Below are 12,437 nucleotides of genomic sequence, written 5' to 3' on the forward strand. Positions count from 1 at the left end.
TGGTGAGATGAACACTCTCATAAGGGGGGGGGGGGGGGGTTGGCCAAATAACATCGAACAAAGCCCAAAGCCTCCTTTCTAAACTCTTTTCAGCCAATAGGAATCAAGGGAGGAGTTAATTAAAATATACCAAACTTGCCAAATACTAAGCCATCCTACATTTTAAAAAAAATTGGGTGGTTTATTTCAGTGGGACTCTGTGTGAGTCACCACAGAATCACTTCTCAGCTGAGGATCATTATTGTCTATAATTACTCCACTTGAAAGTTATATTGTGGCAGGGCTCTTTTTGTAGAAAAAGCCCAGCAGGAACTCATTAGCATATTGGGCCACACCCCTGACAGCACAGCTCATTAGCACATTAGGCCACAACCCTGACAGCACAGCTCATTAGCACATTAGGCCACACCCCCATGTTACCAGAAGTGTGGTCATCCAGACACACCCATCTTTTGCTTGTTATTCTGTTTACCTTGTTTGTTGTCAAAACCCAGGGCTTTTTGTAGCAGGAACTCCTTTGCATGTTAGGCCACACACCCCTAATGTAGCCAATCGTAATGAGTTTCTGCTGTTGGGTGTGGCCTATTATGCTAATGAGTTCCTGCTGGGCGTGGCCAACTTGGGAGCCAGCCGGAACTCCGTTCCTGTGCGTTCCTGCCCCAAAATAGCTCTGATTATGGACATCCATTTTCCTTCAACTTCTGCATCTTTCTTCTGGCCACAGACGTACTGGGTCCCTGTCAGGACCGGGCAGGCTCCTGGATTTGTTTCTGAGAAGTAAATGCAAGCACACAACACATAACAAATATATTTGAAAAAAAACCCTTTAATTTATGATAAAAGAAATCTTTCAAGTTCAGCAGAATGTATGCTGGGCATAATCCATTTCAATAGTACAGGCAATATCAAGTAACAAAAACAACATTAGTCATCTGAGTAAGCGCTGGCTTGCTAACAAAAAAACATGCTTCCTTAATTGTCAGCAGTTCCTGGGTTACGTCACAGTCCAGTGCATTTGACCATCTCTCCTGTAATGTAGCTGCCACCCATTTATCATACCCCTTTCCTCCAGCAGTGAACCTGTCCACCCATCAAGGTTTTCCCAGCTATTTAAGAACAGTAATTTTAAAAGGATTGGGGAGGCTCCCAAAGATGATTTTATTGAAGGGTGAAGCCTGTGGCTGGACGTGATTAGAAACAAGCACCTTGTTTTCAATAGTCTGCCGGCCAAGGGCCTGCCACAATTTACGAGCTAGGAAAAACCGGGAACGCAGCCAAATCAGAGGAAGGGAGTATAAACGCTATGTAGCCCTAAACTGCTCTAAAATAGAAACTTTATTAACAATACTACCAACTATCTTAAAAACCCAGCAAGAATGATAACAATGAATTTTACAATGAACCCTTTAGGGGTGAGTGATTTGCACAAGTGTATTATTTAGACCCTGATGCTGGGAAAGATTGAAGGTCAAAGAAGATGGGGACGGCAAAGGATGAGATGGTTAGACAGTGTCATAGATGCAACGAACATGAAGTTGAGCAAACTTCAGAGGACGGCGGAAGACCGGAAGGCCTGGCATGATCTGCTCCATGGGGTCGCGAAGAGTCGGACTCGACTGTGCGACTGAACAACAACAACAATTATTTATAAATTGTTTTACTATGGGTGACTACATGATGTTTTTATTGTTGTTATTAGGTCCATGATATTTTGTGAAATTGTACTTTATGTGAAATGGTATATTGACTGATAACAACGGACATGTGAGTTTTGCTATTGTATAATTTATTGTTTATATTATACTAGCGTGCATACATTGTAGTTTTATTAATGTTTCTGTTCATCAGGATTGATAAAGATCTTGAAACAAGGTCACGTCCGGAATCCTTGTCTGACAATATGATGACAGGTATATGGAATGGATTCCACGGCTGCATATGGAGCCCAGAGCCACCCTTGTTACTTGTGAGATGTTTACATCGTCTCTACAACTGTTTATACTACATGGCTCTTTTTGTGGGCAGCTCCAAGTGATGAGCTGGGTTTCAGCCGCCACGACTCTTTGTTGTATGTTTATGTTGATTGTAAAATTTATTGTTATCATTCTTGCTTGGTTTTTAAGATATTTGGTAGTATTGTTAATAAAGTTTCTGTCTTAGAGCAGTTTAGGGCTACATCGAGTTTATACTCCCAACAATTTATGAGCTAAGCCCACCCAACAAGCCAAAACAACATTGAGGGTTGGATGGCAGCTCTTCCTTACACACACACACTCCATTCCATTGACATGGGGAAATAGACCATGGCGATGGAGTCATCTAAAAAAAGGGACACAGGATCCAAAAATAAGCAGCTAACTAACAATACATACAGCGAGGCTGCAATGTTAAATCTTCACGAAATCTATATGAAAAATCAGCTCAGATGTTATCTCCCTTCCCTTCAGCATGGATGACATCAAAGGAGAAGTCAGGGGTGGGGTCAAAACTCACTTCCAAGACTTTACAATTTCTCTACTTTCATCCGGTGTCTAGATCATATTGTGTCAAAAGAGTTCTACCTGGGCAATCACAGAGTAACATTTATAGCCCATTGAGAGACTTGGCAATTGAATATGTTGTTGGGCAGGCAGATTTTCAAACAACTCACTGTGCCCTTCAACAGGAAAGAAAGATTTTACTTAAATGGGCTGCTTCAGCAAAGCCAGCAGATGAATTTATATCTCCAGGTCCACATAACAAGTTATCAGCACCCTGAATCCTCCCTCATTCAGATATCTTAATAGTTACCCTCTTGCACCCTTTGTTTACAATCCGATGGTAGCCTTTCCCTTGTTCCCTGGGCTGCCTCAATCGCATGGGAGAAATACCAAGCACCTTTAAGACAACAAAGTTTTGTTCAAGGTGTCAGCTTTTGTGTGCCTTGCTACAGTGAGTGGGTGGGTATTTTGTTGGGCTCTTTATGCCAGGGCTCTCCTGGGTGCAACTGGGTTCCCTCCCTCTTTTCACTGTATTCATACCCTCATGATCCAGTCTTTCTCAGTAAGAAAGCAATATGAACTATTTTAGAGGAGGAATAACAACAAGCCAGTGAGGTGGATTAGACGGAGTGTGTGTGTCCAGACCAAGTTCACCCCCTTTGTAGGGAGTTATAGTCAGAGATCATTTCGGGGGGAATCGCGGGGGATCGCAGTTCCCCCGGGTGAGGTACGGGGGGCGGGGCACATGACAAAGCCCCACCCCCTGCTTCCGGCCACCCCGCTTCTGGCCCTCATTCAGCCAGGAGGAGGCAGGAGAAGAGGGAGGGTAAGTTGCTTCCTCCCTGCCTCTCCCCACCCCTGCCTGCCTGGGGCCAGGGAGGGCCTTCATGGGGCTTCCTTGCACTCCCGCTGGCCTTGCATGTCCACCGCTGGGCCCCTCATGGGGCTCGGCAGTGGAGCTGCAAGGCCGGTGGCGGCCGGGACCGTTGGGGGCGGGGTGTGTGGCCTTATGACACACTTCTGGTGATGTCAGGGGGTGTGGCCTTATGACACACTTCCGGTGATGTCAGGGGGTGTGGCATATGCTAATGAGTTATGCTAATGAGTTCCCCTAGCTCTTTTCCTACGAAACGACCCCTGGTTATAGTTATCTCTCTGGGGAAGAGTATAGTTTTGTACAGAAACACATGGCCCTCAGTCTGCGTTAGGATGCCTTCTCACGTTCTTGACCGGCACACGAAACAACGTATGTACAAAAGGTTGCAATGCCCAGCCATTTCGTGTTTTCCCCCAGGGTCCATGGCTAGGAACACTGAGCATGCGATTTCTGTAATGTCAGTAAATCAAAAGTACGTTTGCAGCTCACAGATACACACCTGAACAGCATACTCAAGATTGCTACAGCACAGGCATTTTGATGCAATAATTCAGAGCAAGAGGTGTCAGTTATCAGAGACTGTTAAATAGGCAAAATATGGCAAGATTGCTAGTGTTTTAAGCATGTTTAATTAAAGTTTAAAAAATCTTTAACTGTGTTTGTCTGTGTCCTTTATGAACTTTATATCTCCACTACCTGGCATTACATTTTATGATACACATGGCCCGGGCCAACAAGGTCTCATTTATGTCAGGTGCGGTCCTCATAACAAATGAGTTCGACACCCCTGTTCTGTATTCCTGATCTTGATACTCCCATGTGCCCTAACAGCTTTTCAGCACCCGTTTGTTTGTTCGTAATTTGCACACTGACGGGGATGCTCTCTGGGCAAGCTGGCTAGTTTCCTTTGCAGCTGCATCAGTGGCGGAATTCCTAGGGACATGAAGATCCTGAGTTTAATATACTTTTACGGGATAAACATAAAGTTGCTTCCTCTTGTAGAGGTGAGCGCATCATTACCAGATCTGCTTGGCTTTCATTGGCTTGCCCCTGGAATCACAGAGGCCATAATGCTTACAAAATATAAGATGGGGGGTGGGGGAAGAGCTTTATATAGTGTCCATAAAGGACGGATTGCGATAAGGGGGCTTGAAGGGGCAGTTTTTGTCACTTCCAGAAATGCCAGCAATTCAGCTTGCCAGGCTGTAACATCTCCTGCTGGGAAAATTTGTTTTCCAGTAAAACAAATTCCTCTGGGTGAGTAAAGACACCCTTAAGATATACATATCCAGCAGAATATGTGTGCTTTGTTGCTAAGGCTTGGATGCCGCTGCCATCTGTATAAAGGCCCATCACTACCCAAAGGAGTCTCTGAGTGGCTTACAAACTCCTTTCCCTTCCCCTTCCCACAACAGACACCCTCTGAGGGAGGTGGGGCTGAGAGAGCGCTGACAGAAACTGCTCTTTCTCAAGGACAGCTCTTGTCAGAACTACGGCATGCCCAAGGTCATCCAGCAGCTGCGAGTTGAGGAGTGGGGAATCAAACCCGGTTCTCCCAGATTAGAGTCCGTCCACTTAACCACTACACCAAACTGGCTGAATGTGTGAATGTGTGTGTGGGAAAATGCTTAACTGCTTCGCAACTGTTTTCTTAAGAGGCCTCCCAATGCAGGAAGTACGTGAAACAACCTTGGATGCCTGTCTCTGCCAGCCGGCCTGTCGTAGATAATATACTATATAGTGCAGGTGGGGGAAGGAGGGCTGACGGTGTGCGCTAGATTTAGGCAGGCTGAGTGGAGTGATTGGATGGGTTGCGGGGGGGGGGGGAGGCCTTGTTTGAATCATGTATAATTCCTGAACTGGCGCCAACCTGGTCAGTTCTGACACAAGAAGGTCTTAGCTTGAGTCATCCTGACCTCTCAATAAACAAATCACTGCCAAGTGAGTGTTGTTGAGAGTGCATTTGTTCAAGAGTCTGACACCCAGTGCCCCAGATGCCTTCGTTCCACCACTTTGCTGCAGGCTCTCAGCACGAATACTTGGTATTTTCAGCACAGGTGTTGCTTCAGGCAGAGGCAAGGCTTGCTATTCCCATCTCTATGGGGAACTCAAAATCATTCAGCAATCATGCTTTTTGGAGGCCAGCCTGAGCAGCCCTCGATCCCATGGTAGCCTTCGGAATCCTCAGTAATCGTTTGGAGGTTCTATTTTTCAGTTATCAATGATAAACTTGAACCTTTTTCTGTCTTTTTAAAAAATTATCTTTATTTAGGAAAACAGTAGGGATACAGAAAAGAAAAAGGGGTAAAAAAGAAGAGCTATACAACATAATTGTATTTGTCAAGAACAACTGACAATCATAAAATGCAAATTGTATGGGACAGAGGATGTTTCCCCTTACATCCCCTTCATTGTAATTTTTGGGGTATTACCTATAATATACAATAGTTCTTCTGTTAAAATACGATTATACTCAATCTTTTAAAATTGAGTTTCAGACTGCATCGTTGATCTACTTTGACCGCATCATTCGTTTCATCATGACCACATATTCAGTATTACATATTTTCACCATATATTCAGTAGAACCTTTTAACAGATTTTTTAAAAATCAATCTGCGAAGGTCTATTACATTTCTCATACGAAGAACCTTACATTCCAGATGTTACATTTAAAACAGATTTTAATTCTACTTCCGTTTCACTACATGTTTATATTAGACCACTTCTCATCTAAGTTTGTCTCCTACTAGCATAGTACATATAATACACACTCCGTCTCTCCTCAGATTTCATATTAGACCTGCTCTTCAGATAGGTTGTTCATTTTGGTATTAATGCATATTCAGCAAGTCTATTTTCCCAATTCTTCTAAATGTGGACAGACAGCTAATTTCCATTTTGCTGGGGAAATATTTCTAGGCACTGTCACCATATATTTGAATCTGTCTTCTGGAATTTTTGGTAATTTGTTAGGCAGAACACCTAATAGCATTCTCACTACAGAATAAGAATTTTTTTAAGGTAGCTTAAAATTATTAAGTCACAAATATCAGTATATCACCCATAATCTTTTTTTCTATTAGAATTTAATAAAACGGGGAGAATATAATAAGTGAGAGGAAGGGGGTGGGAGAGGAAAAAAACCAATCAAAGGTAAACTAGGGTTTTTATTTGTGTTTCCATGTAAGCTGATTCATCCGAGGACTTCGGAAAATAAAATAAAATAGTTTATTCCAGTTGCTTTTTATTCTGAAGTATTCCAAGGAAGGTGTCCAAGTAGAAAAAATATATAACTGGGAACAGTACATCTTATTTTTCCATTAAGCAGAACGTTTAGTGAAATTATCAGTCTGTGAGTTCCCCCCCCCCCCCATTCCCCCCCCAGCCACTGTGCTACATCACAGCTGGAATGCAAAACCCTTCAGATAAGCATCTTTCATCAAAAATATGAGAACATATGTGTCTTTTTTTAATATATAGCCAATTATATATTGCACAAAAAAAATAAGAGATCTTTAGTATTTCCACTCTCATTACTGAAACTAAGATTTCCTCGGAAAGCAGCCAAGTGAAATTCAACTAAATGCATTCCTTGAACTGGCCACAGAAATCTCTGTCATTAGGATTCAAAGTTTATCAAGAGCCTTGCTCAACCGAGGTCATGAATTTATGAAACAATTCTTTTTACCGCTGCTTTTGAATGCTGACTTCAAACAGCAGCCTGCCAATCTCTAACTACGATCACAGTTCCGGGGATCCAAAAGCTTTCAAGGATTGCTGATTTCAAATTGAGAACAGGAATAGGAGAAACACCATCAAGGGAAGAATTTGTGCAGAAGTTATTTGAAATAGCCGAAATGGATAAATTAACAATATCGTTACAAGGGAAAGGTGAAGAATTATTTGAGAAATTGTGGTTGAGGTTCTATAACTGGATGGGTTAAGTGTTTAAAGATGTTAATTAATTTGGTATGATCTATGGTGTAAAGTTAGATGATGTATGGAAGGAAGGTTCACTGCTATCTAAGAAACGCCTTAGCGCTTTGTGTTTGTCTATTTGGAAAATTATTTTTAAAAATAATAATAATTTTTTAAAAAGGAATAGGAGAAAACAGAAGCTGGAGTCGGCTGACCTTATTAGCAGGGAGCCCTCCTGGTCTTTGCTGTCCTCGATGTTTTTAGAACCCCCATGAAAACCTGGTGAGTCAGCCCCCCCCCTGTCCCGCATAAGTTCACCTGTCAGTTATGTCTCCTCCGTGGGGGAGAGGGAAGGATAGAGAATTTTTTTTTTGCTCCAAGTCAAGATAGGACTGAAGCATTTAAAAGTGTTCCTTTTCAGGTTGCCATATGACCTGGAAGTCCCCAAACCCTTTTTCCAAAGGGGTTCAGACTGTCTCTGGAGTCGTTCTTATTGGACACCTTTTGTACTGACAGTGAGTAGGCTATACCAGTTAGAGCATTCGACTAGGGTCTGGGAGACCCAAGTTCAAATGCCATTTTGCCGGAAAACTTGCTTGTGACCTCCGGCCCGTTGCATTCTCTCAACTTTATAGAGTAACCACTTTAAATGCCTGTTGTGGAGGAACCAGTTGAACCAATGCTCTTTCTAAGCTGTGGAGTCTTGTGAGCAAAAATTCTACTTGGTGAGCTGCTGGCATTAAAGTTGTGAGCGAGCGATTCGGCTACTGCATAAATTAATCCTTCCTGAGCTAAAACAAAAATCTGTGATCCGGAGGCTAAAAAACTGCGAGCTAGCTCACACTAACTCAGCTTAGAGGGAACACTGTATCCATTGTTTTAAAATGCATCATGTTTCCATTTAAAACAGGTGCCCCTCGGGATAAAGTCTTTGGACATGCTATGACCATTTCACCCACCCTCAGGATTCCCTTTGCTGAACAGCCCCTTTTCATTCTTCTCCCCACCTACCAATGAAAGGATGCCACAAATCGCAGGTAGGTGGGGGAGCCGTGTGATGCTGTGTTGAAGGATAATCTTTCTGAAGCTGACATTGGCAAGTTTTACCACTTTTGGGGTCCAAATCACCCACAACTTAAGGTACTTGCTTCTAAAATGCTGTCTCTGTTTGGGACAACATATGTCTGTGAACGGCTCTTTTCTGTAATAAATGACCATAAATCAAAAGTATGTTCTCATCTTACAGATACACCTAAACAGCATACTCAAGATTGCAACAGTACTCCAGATGCAATAATCCAGAGCAAGAGGTGTCACTTATCAAAGACGGTTAAATAAAGGAAATAACTGTTAATATTTTAAGAATGTTTGGATTTTGAGCAAAAAATATCGGTAATTGGGTTTGCCTGCATCCTTAATGAAGTTTATATCTCTGGTATCTGGCATTACACTTTAAGGCACACATAGCCCAGCCCAACAAAGTGACATTTATGGCAGATCTGGCCATTGTGACAAATGAGTTTGACACCTCTGGACTAAGCAATCACATATCTTCTCCTTGTGTGGGTTCATAGATGTTCTTGAAGATTGCCATTGTGACTGAATCCATTCCCACACTTTGAGCATTCAAAAGGCTTCCACCTGTGTGGGTTCTTAGATGCCTTTGAAGATCGCCACGCTGACTGAATCCCTTCCCACACTCCAGGCATTCAAAAGGTTTCTCCCCTGTGTGGGTTCTTCGGTGCTGCTGAAGGTTACCACTCTGACTAAATCTCTTCCCACACTCTGAGCATTCAAAAGGCTTCTTTCCGTTGTGGGTTCTTAGATGCTTTTGAAGATCACCACTCTGAATAAATCCCTTCCCGCACTCTGAGCATTCAAAAGGCTTCTTTCCGTTGTGGGTTCTTAGATGCTTTTGAAGATCACCACTCTGAATAAATCCCTTCCCGCACTCTGAGCATTCAAAAGGCTTCTCCCCTGTATGGGTTCTTAGATGCACCTGAAGAGTGCCAATGTGACTGAATCCCTTCCCACACTCTGAGCATTCAAAAGGCCTCTCCCCAGTGTGGGTTCTCAGATGTTGTTGAAGATTGTCACTCTGACTGAATCTCTTCCCACACTCTGAGCATTCAAAAGGTTTCTCCCCTGTGTGGGTTCTTCGGTGCTTCTGAAGATTACCACTTTGAGTAAATCTCTTCCCACACTCTGAGCATTCAAAAGGCTTTTCCCCTGTGTGGATTCTTAAATGCAGACGAAGACGGCCACTGTGACTGAATTCCTTCCCACACTCTGAGCATTCAAAAGGCTTCTCCCCAGTATGGGTTCTTCGATGCTGCTGCAGATGGCCACTCGCACTGAATCTCTCCCCACATTCTGAGCATTCAAAAGGCTTCTCCCCAGTGTGGGTTCTTAGATGCCTTTGAAGTGCACCATGCTGACTGAATCCCTTCCCACACTCTGAGCATTCAAAAGGCTTCTCCCCTGTGTGGGTTCTTAGATGTTGTTGAAGATGGCTACTCCGACTGAACCTCTTCCCACACTCTGAGCATTCAAAAGCCTTCTCCCCTGCGTGGGTGCTTTGGTGCTGCTGAAGATGGCCACTCTGACTGACTCCCTTCCCACACTCTGAGTATTCAAAAGGCTTTTCCTCTGTGTGGGTTCTTTGGTGCAACTCAAAATTACCAGTGTGACTAAATCTGTTCTCAAACTCTAAGCATTCAAAAGACTTCTCCCCTGCTTGGGTCCTTATATCATTTTGAAGAGCATCACTGTGATTCAATCTCTTCCCACACTCTGAGTATTCAAAGGGCTTCTCACCTGTGTGGGTTCTTTGGTGCAACTCAAAATTACCAGTGTGACTAAATCTGTTCCCAAACTCTAAGCATTCAAAAGACTTCTCCCCTGCTTGGGTCCTTATAAGAGCGTCACTGTGACTCAATCTCTGCCCAAAATCAGAGAATTCAAAAGGCTTCTCCCCTGTATGGGTTCTTAGATGCTTTTGAAGGCAGCCACTCTGGCTGAATCTCTTCCCACACTCTGAGCATTCCAAAGGCTTCTCTCCTCTGTGGATTCTTTGGTGCACAAGGAGCTGTGATCTGTATCTGAAGTACTTTCTGCACCAAAAGCATTTATGTGCCTTCATTATACTGTGCTTTGGAAAATGTATATTTCCTTTTCCTCCTTTACAGAACGCCATTCCAGACTCTGAGGAAATAAACAGCTTCTCTTCAGACCAAATCTTTTTGTGTCCAACAACGTCTGATTTCTCGGGGAACCTCTTGCCACGGTCTGAGCAGCTGTAAGATTTCTCTTCTTTGTGTGTCCTTCGACGTCTTAGGAGCTCTGCTCTGCGAATCATGGCCTTTCCACCCTCCAGGCCTTGACGGGTCTTCTTTCCAGTGTGCATCCGTAAATGGAGTTTATGTTGGGTTTGATCTGAGAAGTTCATTCCACACACCAAGCACGTGTGTGTTTCCTCCACCATGTGACTTACTTCATGGAATTTTCCCCCTTGGCAAGGAATGGGTTTAACCCTCCTCTTGACCACGTGGCTTCTTTTCTGCCTCTTAGGTCTGCCTCGATTCATGACATTTCCTCTCAGGTCTTCAATCTTGACTGTATCTGGCAATGGATGACACAGCTCCTCAACCTCCTCATCCCTCTGATCATCCCCAGCTGGAATAAAGAAAGAGATCCTGTTAGAACCGACGCAAGGCGGTCTCATTTGCACCCGAATTTCCATGCACAATCCAAATATTCCAGCGGCTTCCTCCTGCTGTACACTGAAGCATACAATAATATACACTGTAAAAGTACATTCAGCCTCCTGCATGAGAGACGCTTTTGTTTGGACTCTGACCAATTCCAAAGCTCCCTACCTGTGTGATTTTTTTTTAATGTGAAATAAGGGCCTTTTCCAACTGAAATCCTTTCCGCACTGCAGTTTGGTGTAGTGATTAAGTGGCTCTAATCTGGGAGAACCGGGCTTGATTCCCCACTCCTCCACTTGCACCTGCCGATGTGACCTTGGGTCAGTCACAAGCTCTGGCACAGCTGTTCCTGAAAGGGCAGTTTGTGTCAGAGTTCTCTCAGCCCCACCCACCTCACAGGGTGTCTGTTGTGGGGAGGGGAAGGGAAGTGTGTCATAAGGCCACACCCCCTGACATCACCTGCCAGCTGGGAGTGCTTCTGCAGCTCTTGCAGGGCTACCCTTGTGGGCTATAGGTCCCAATCTCCAGGTGATGGCTGGAGGCCCCAAGGTGAGAGAGACCCATTCCCCTGGAGCAAATGGCTGCCCTGGAGAATGGACTCTAGGGCATTATACTCCACATTTTACCTCCCCTCCAATGTGCCCTCTAAGCTGTGCAGTCCTGTGAGCAAAAATTCTACTTTGTGAGCTACTGACAGCGAGCGATTTGGCCACTGCATAAATTGGTTTGCTCTGGAGCCAGCCTTCCCAAGCAAAGGCAAAAGTGCCTGAGCCGGAGACTAAAGAACTGTCAGCTAGCTCACACTAACTGAGGCCGCGAAAAGGAGTGGGGGGGGGGAGGTCCGTCAGAGATGGCAAAAGAGTGGGGCCGGCTGGAAAACAGCCCTCCACAACGGGAACAGAAAGAGGGCTCTGAATGGGGAGGGGAAAGACAGCAAGAGAATCTACGCCGACGAGAAGGGAGGGCAGGGCAGGAGGGCATAAACGGATTCTGACGGGGGCAGATTCTAGAATGCAGACGGGGAGGGCAGGAAAAGCCAGGCAAGGGAAAGGCAGGTCGGCAGCCAAAAAAATGAACATGGGGGGGAGGGGCGCCTCGAACTGCACACGAGGGACGGTGGAGACCGAAGGGGGCAGTTGAACTAACGAGATTTTGGAAGGGGGTTTAATAAGAAACTAGTTTTAAGGGGGGTGGAGGGAGACACAAACTGTAAGCTTCCAGGCGTACAGAGGAGTGGGGCCGGGTGTGAGCGAGGCGAAGGGGATGAAGAAGGCACCTCAGCCAGCCGCTTTCCCTTCCCTTCCACCAGGCGGGATTTTTTTCCCTTTGGTTTTTCTTTTTTTGCTCTTAAGGGTTTTTCTTAATTTTAAATAATTTAAAAGGCTTTACCCCCTTCCTTTCCTCCTCCGAGGCGAGCAGAGGATGTGGTGCTGGTCGCGGAAGCCCCTT

General features: G+C 44.6%; 3 protein-coding genes across 3 annotated transcripts in view; 1 reads left to right on the forward strand and 2 right to left on the reverse strand.

Annotated features, from left to right (window-relative positions):
* LOC107115617 (zinc finger protein OZF-like) overlaps nt 1-781 on the forward strand; it is a 2,414-nt gene extending 1,633 nt beyond the window's left edge. Inside the window, exon 2 of the mRNA XM_015417355.1 lies at nt 725-781. Within this exon, the coding sequence (XP_015272841.1) occupies nt 725-781 (57 nt within the window). The remainder of the gene's footprint in view (nt 1-724) is intronic.
* Nucleotides 782-8,783: 8,002 nt separating this feature from the next.
* LOC107115622 (gastrula zinc finger protein XlCGF17.1-like) lies at nt 8,784-9,895 on the reverse strand (the record flags this gene model as incomplete). The annotated part of the gene is made up of 1 exon (XM_015417358.1): nt 8,784-9,895. A coding segment is annotated over one exon (1,074 nt), but the record flags the coding sequence as incomplete, so codon positions are not given.
* Nucleotides 9,896-9,987: 92 nt separating this feature from the next.
* Nucleotides 9,988-12,437, reverse strand: part of LOC107115618 (zinc finger protein 135-like) — a 13,584-nt gene continuing 11,134 nt past the window's right edge. The window contains exons 4-5 of the mRNA XM_015417356.1: nt 10,096-10,953; nt 9,988-10,022 (exon numbers count right to left, since the gene is read on the reverse strand). Coding sequence (XP_015272842.1) covers nt 9,988-10,022; nt 10,096-10,953 — 893 coding nt within the window. The remainder of the gene's footprint in view (nt 10,023-10,095; nt 10,954-12,437) is intronic.

This window comes from Gekko japonicus, unplaced genomic scaffold (genome assembly GCF_001447785.1).
Source record: "Gekko japonicus isolate JY-2015 unplaced genomic scaffold, Gekko_japonicus_V1.1 scaffold2255, whole genome shotgun sequence".
In the NCBI taxonomy this organism is placed as follows: Eukaryota; Metazoa; Chordata; class Lepidosauria; order Squamata; family Gekkonidae; genus Gekko; species Gekko japonicus.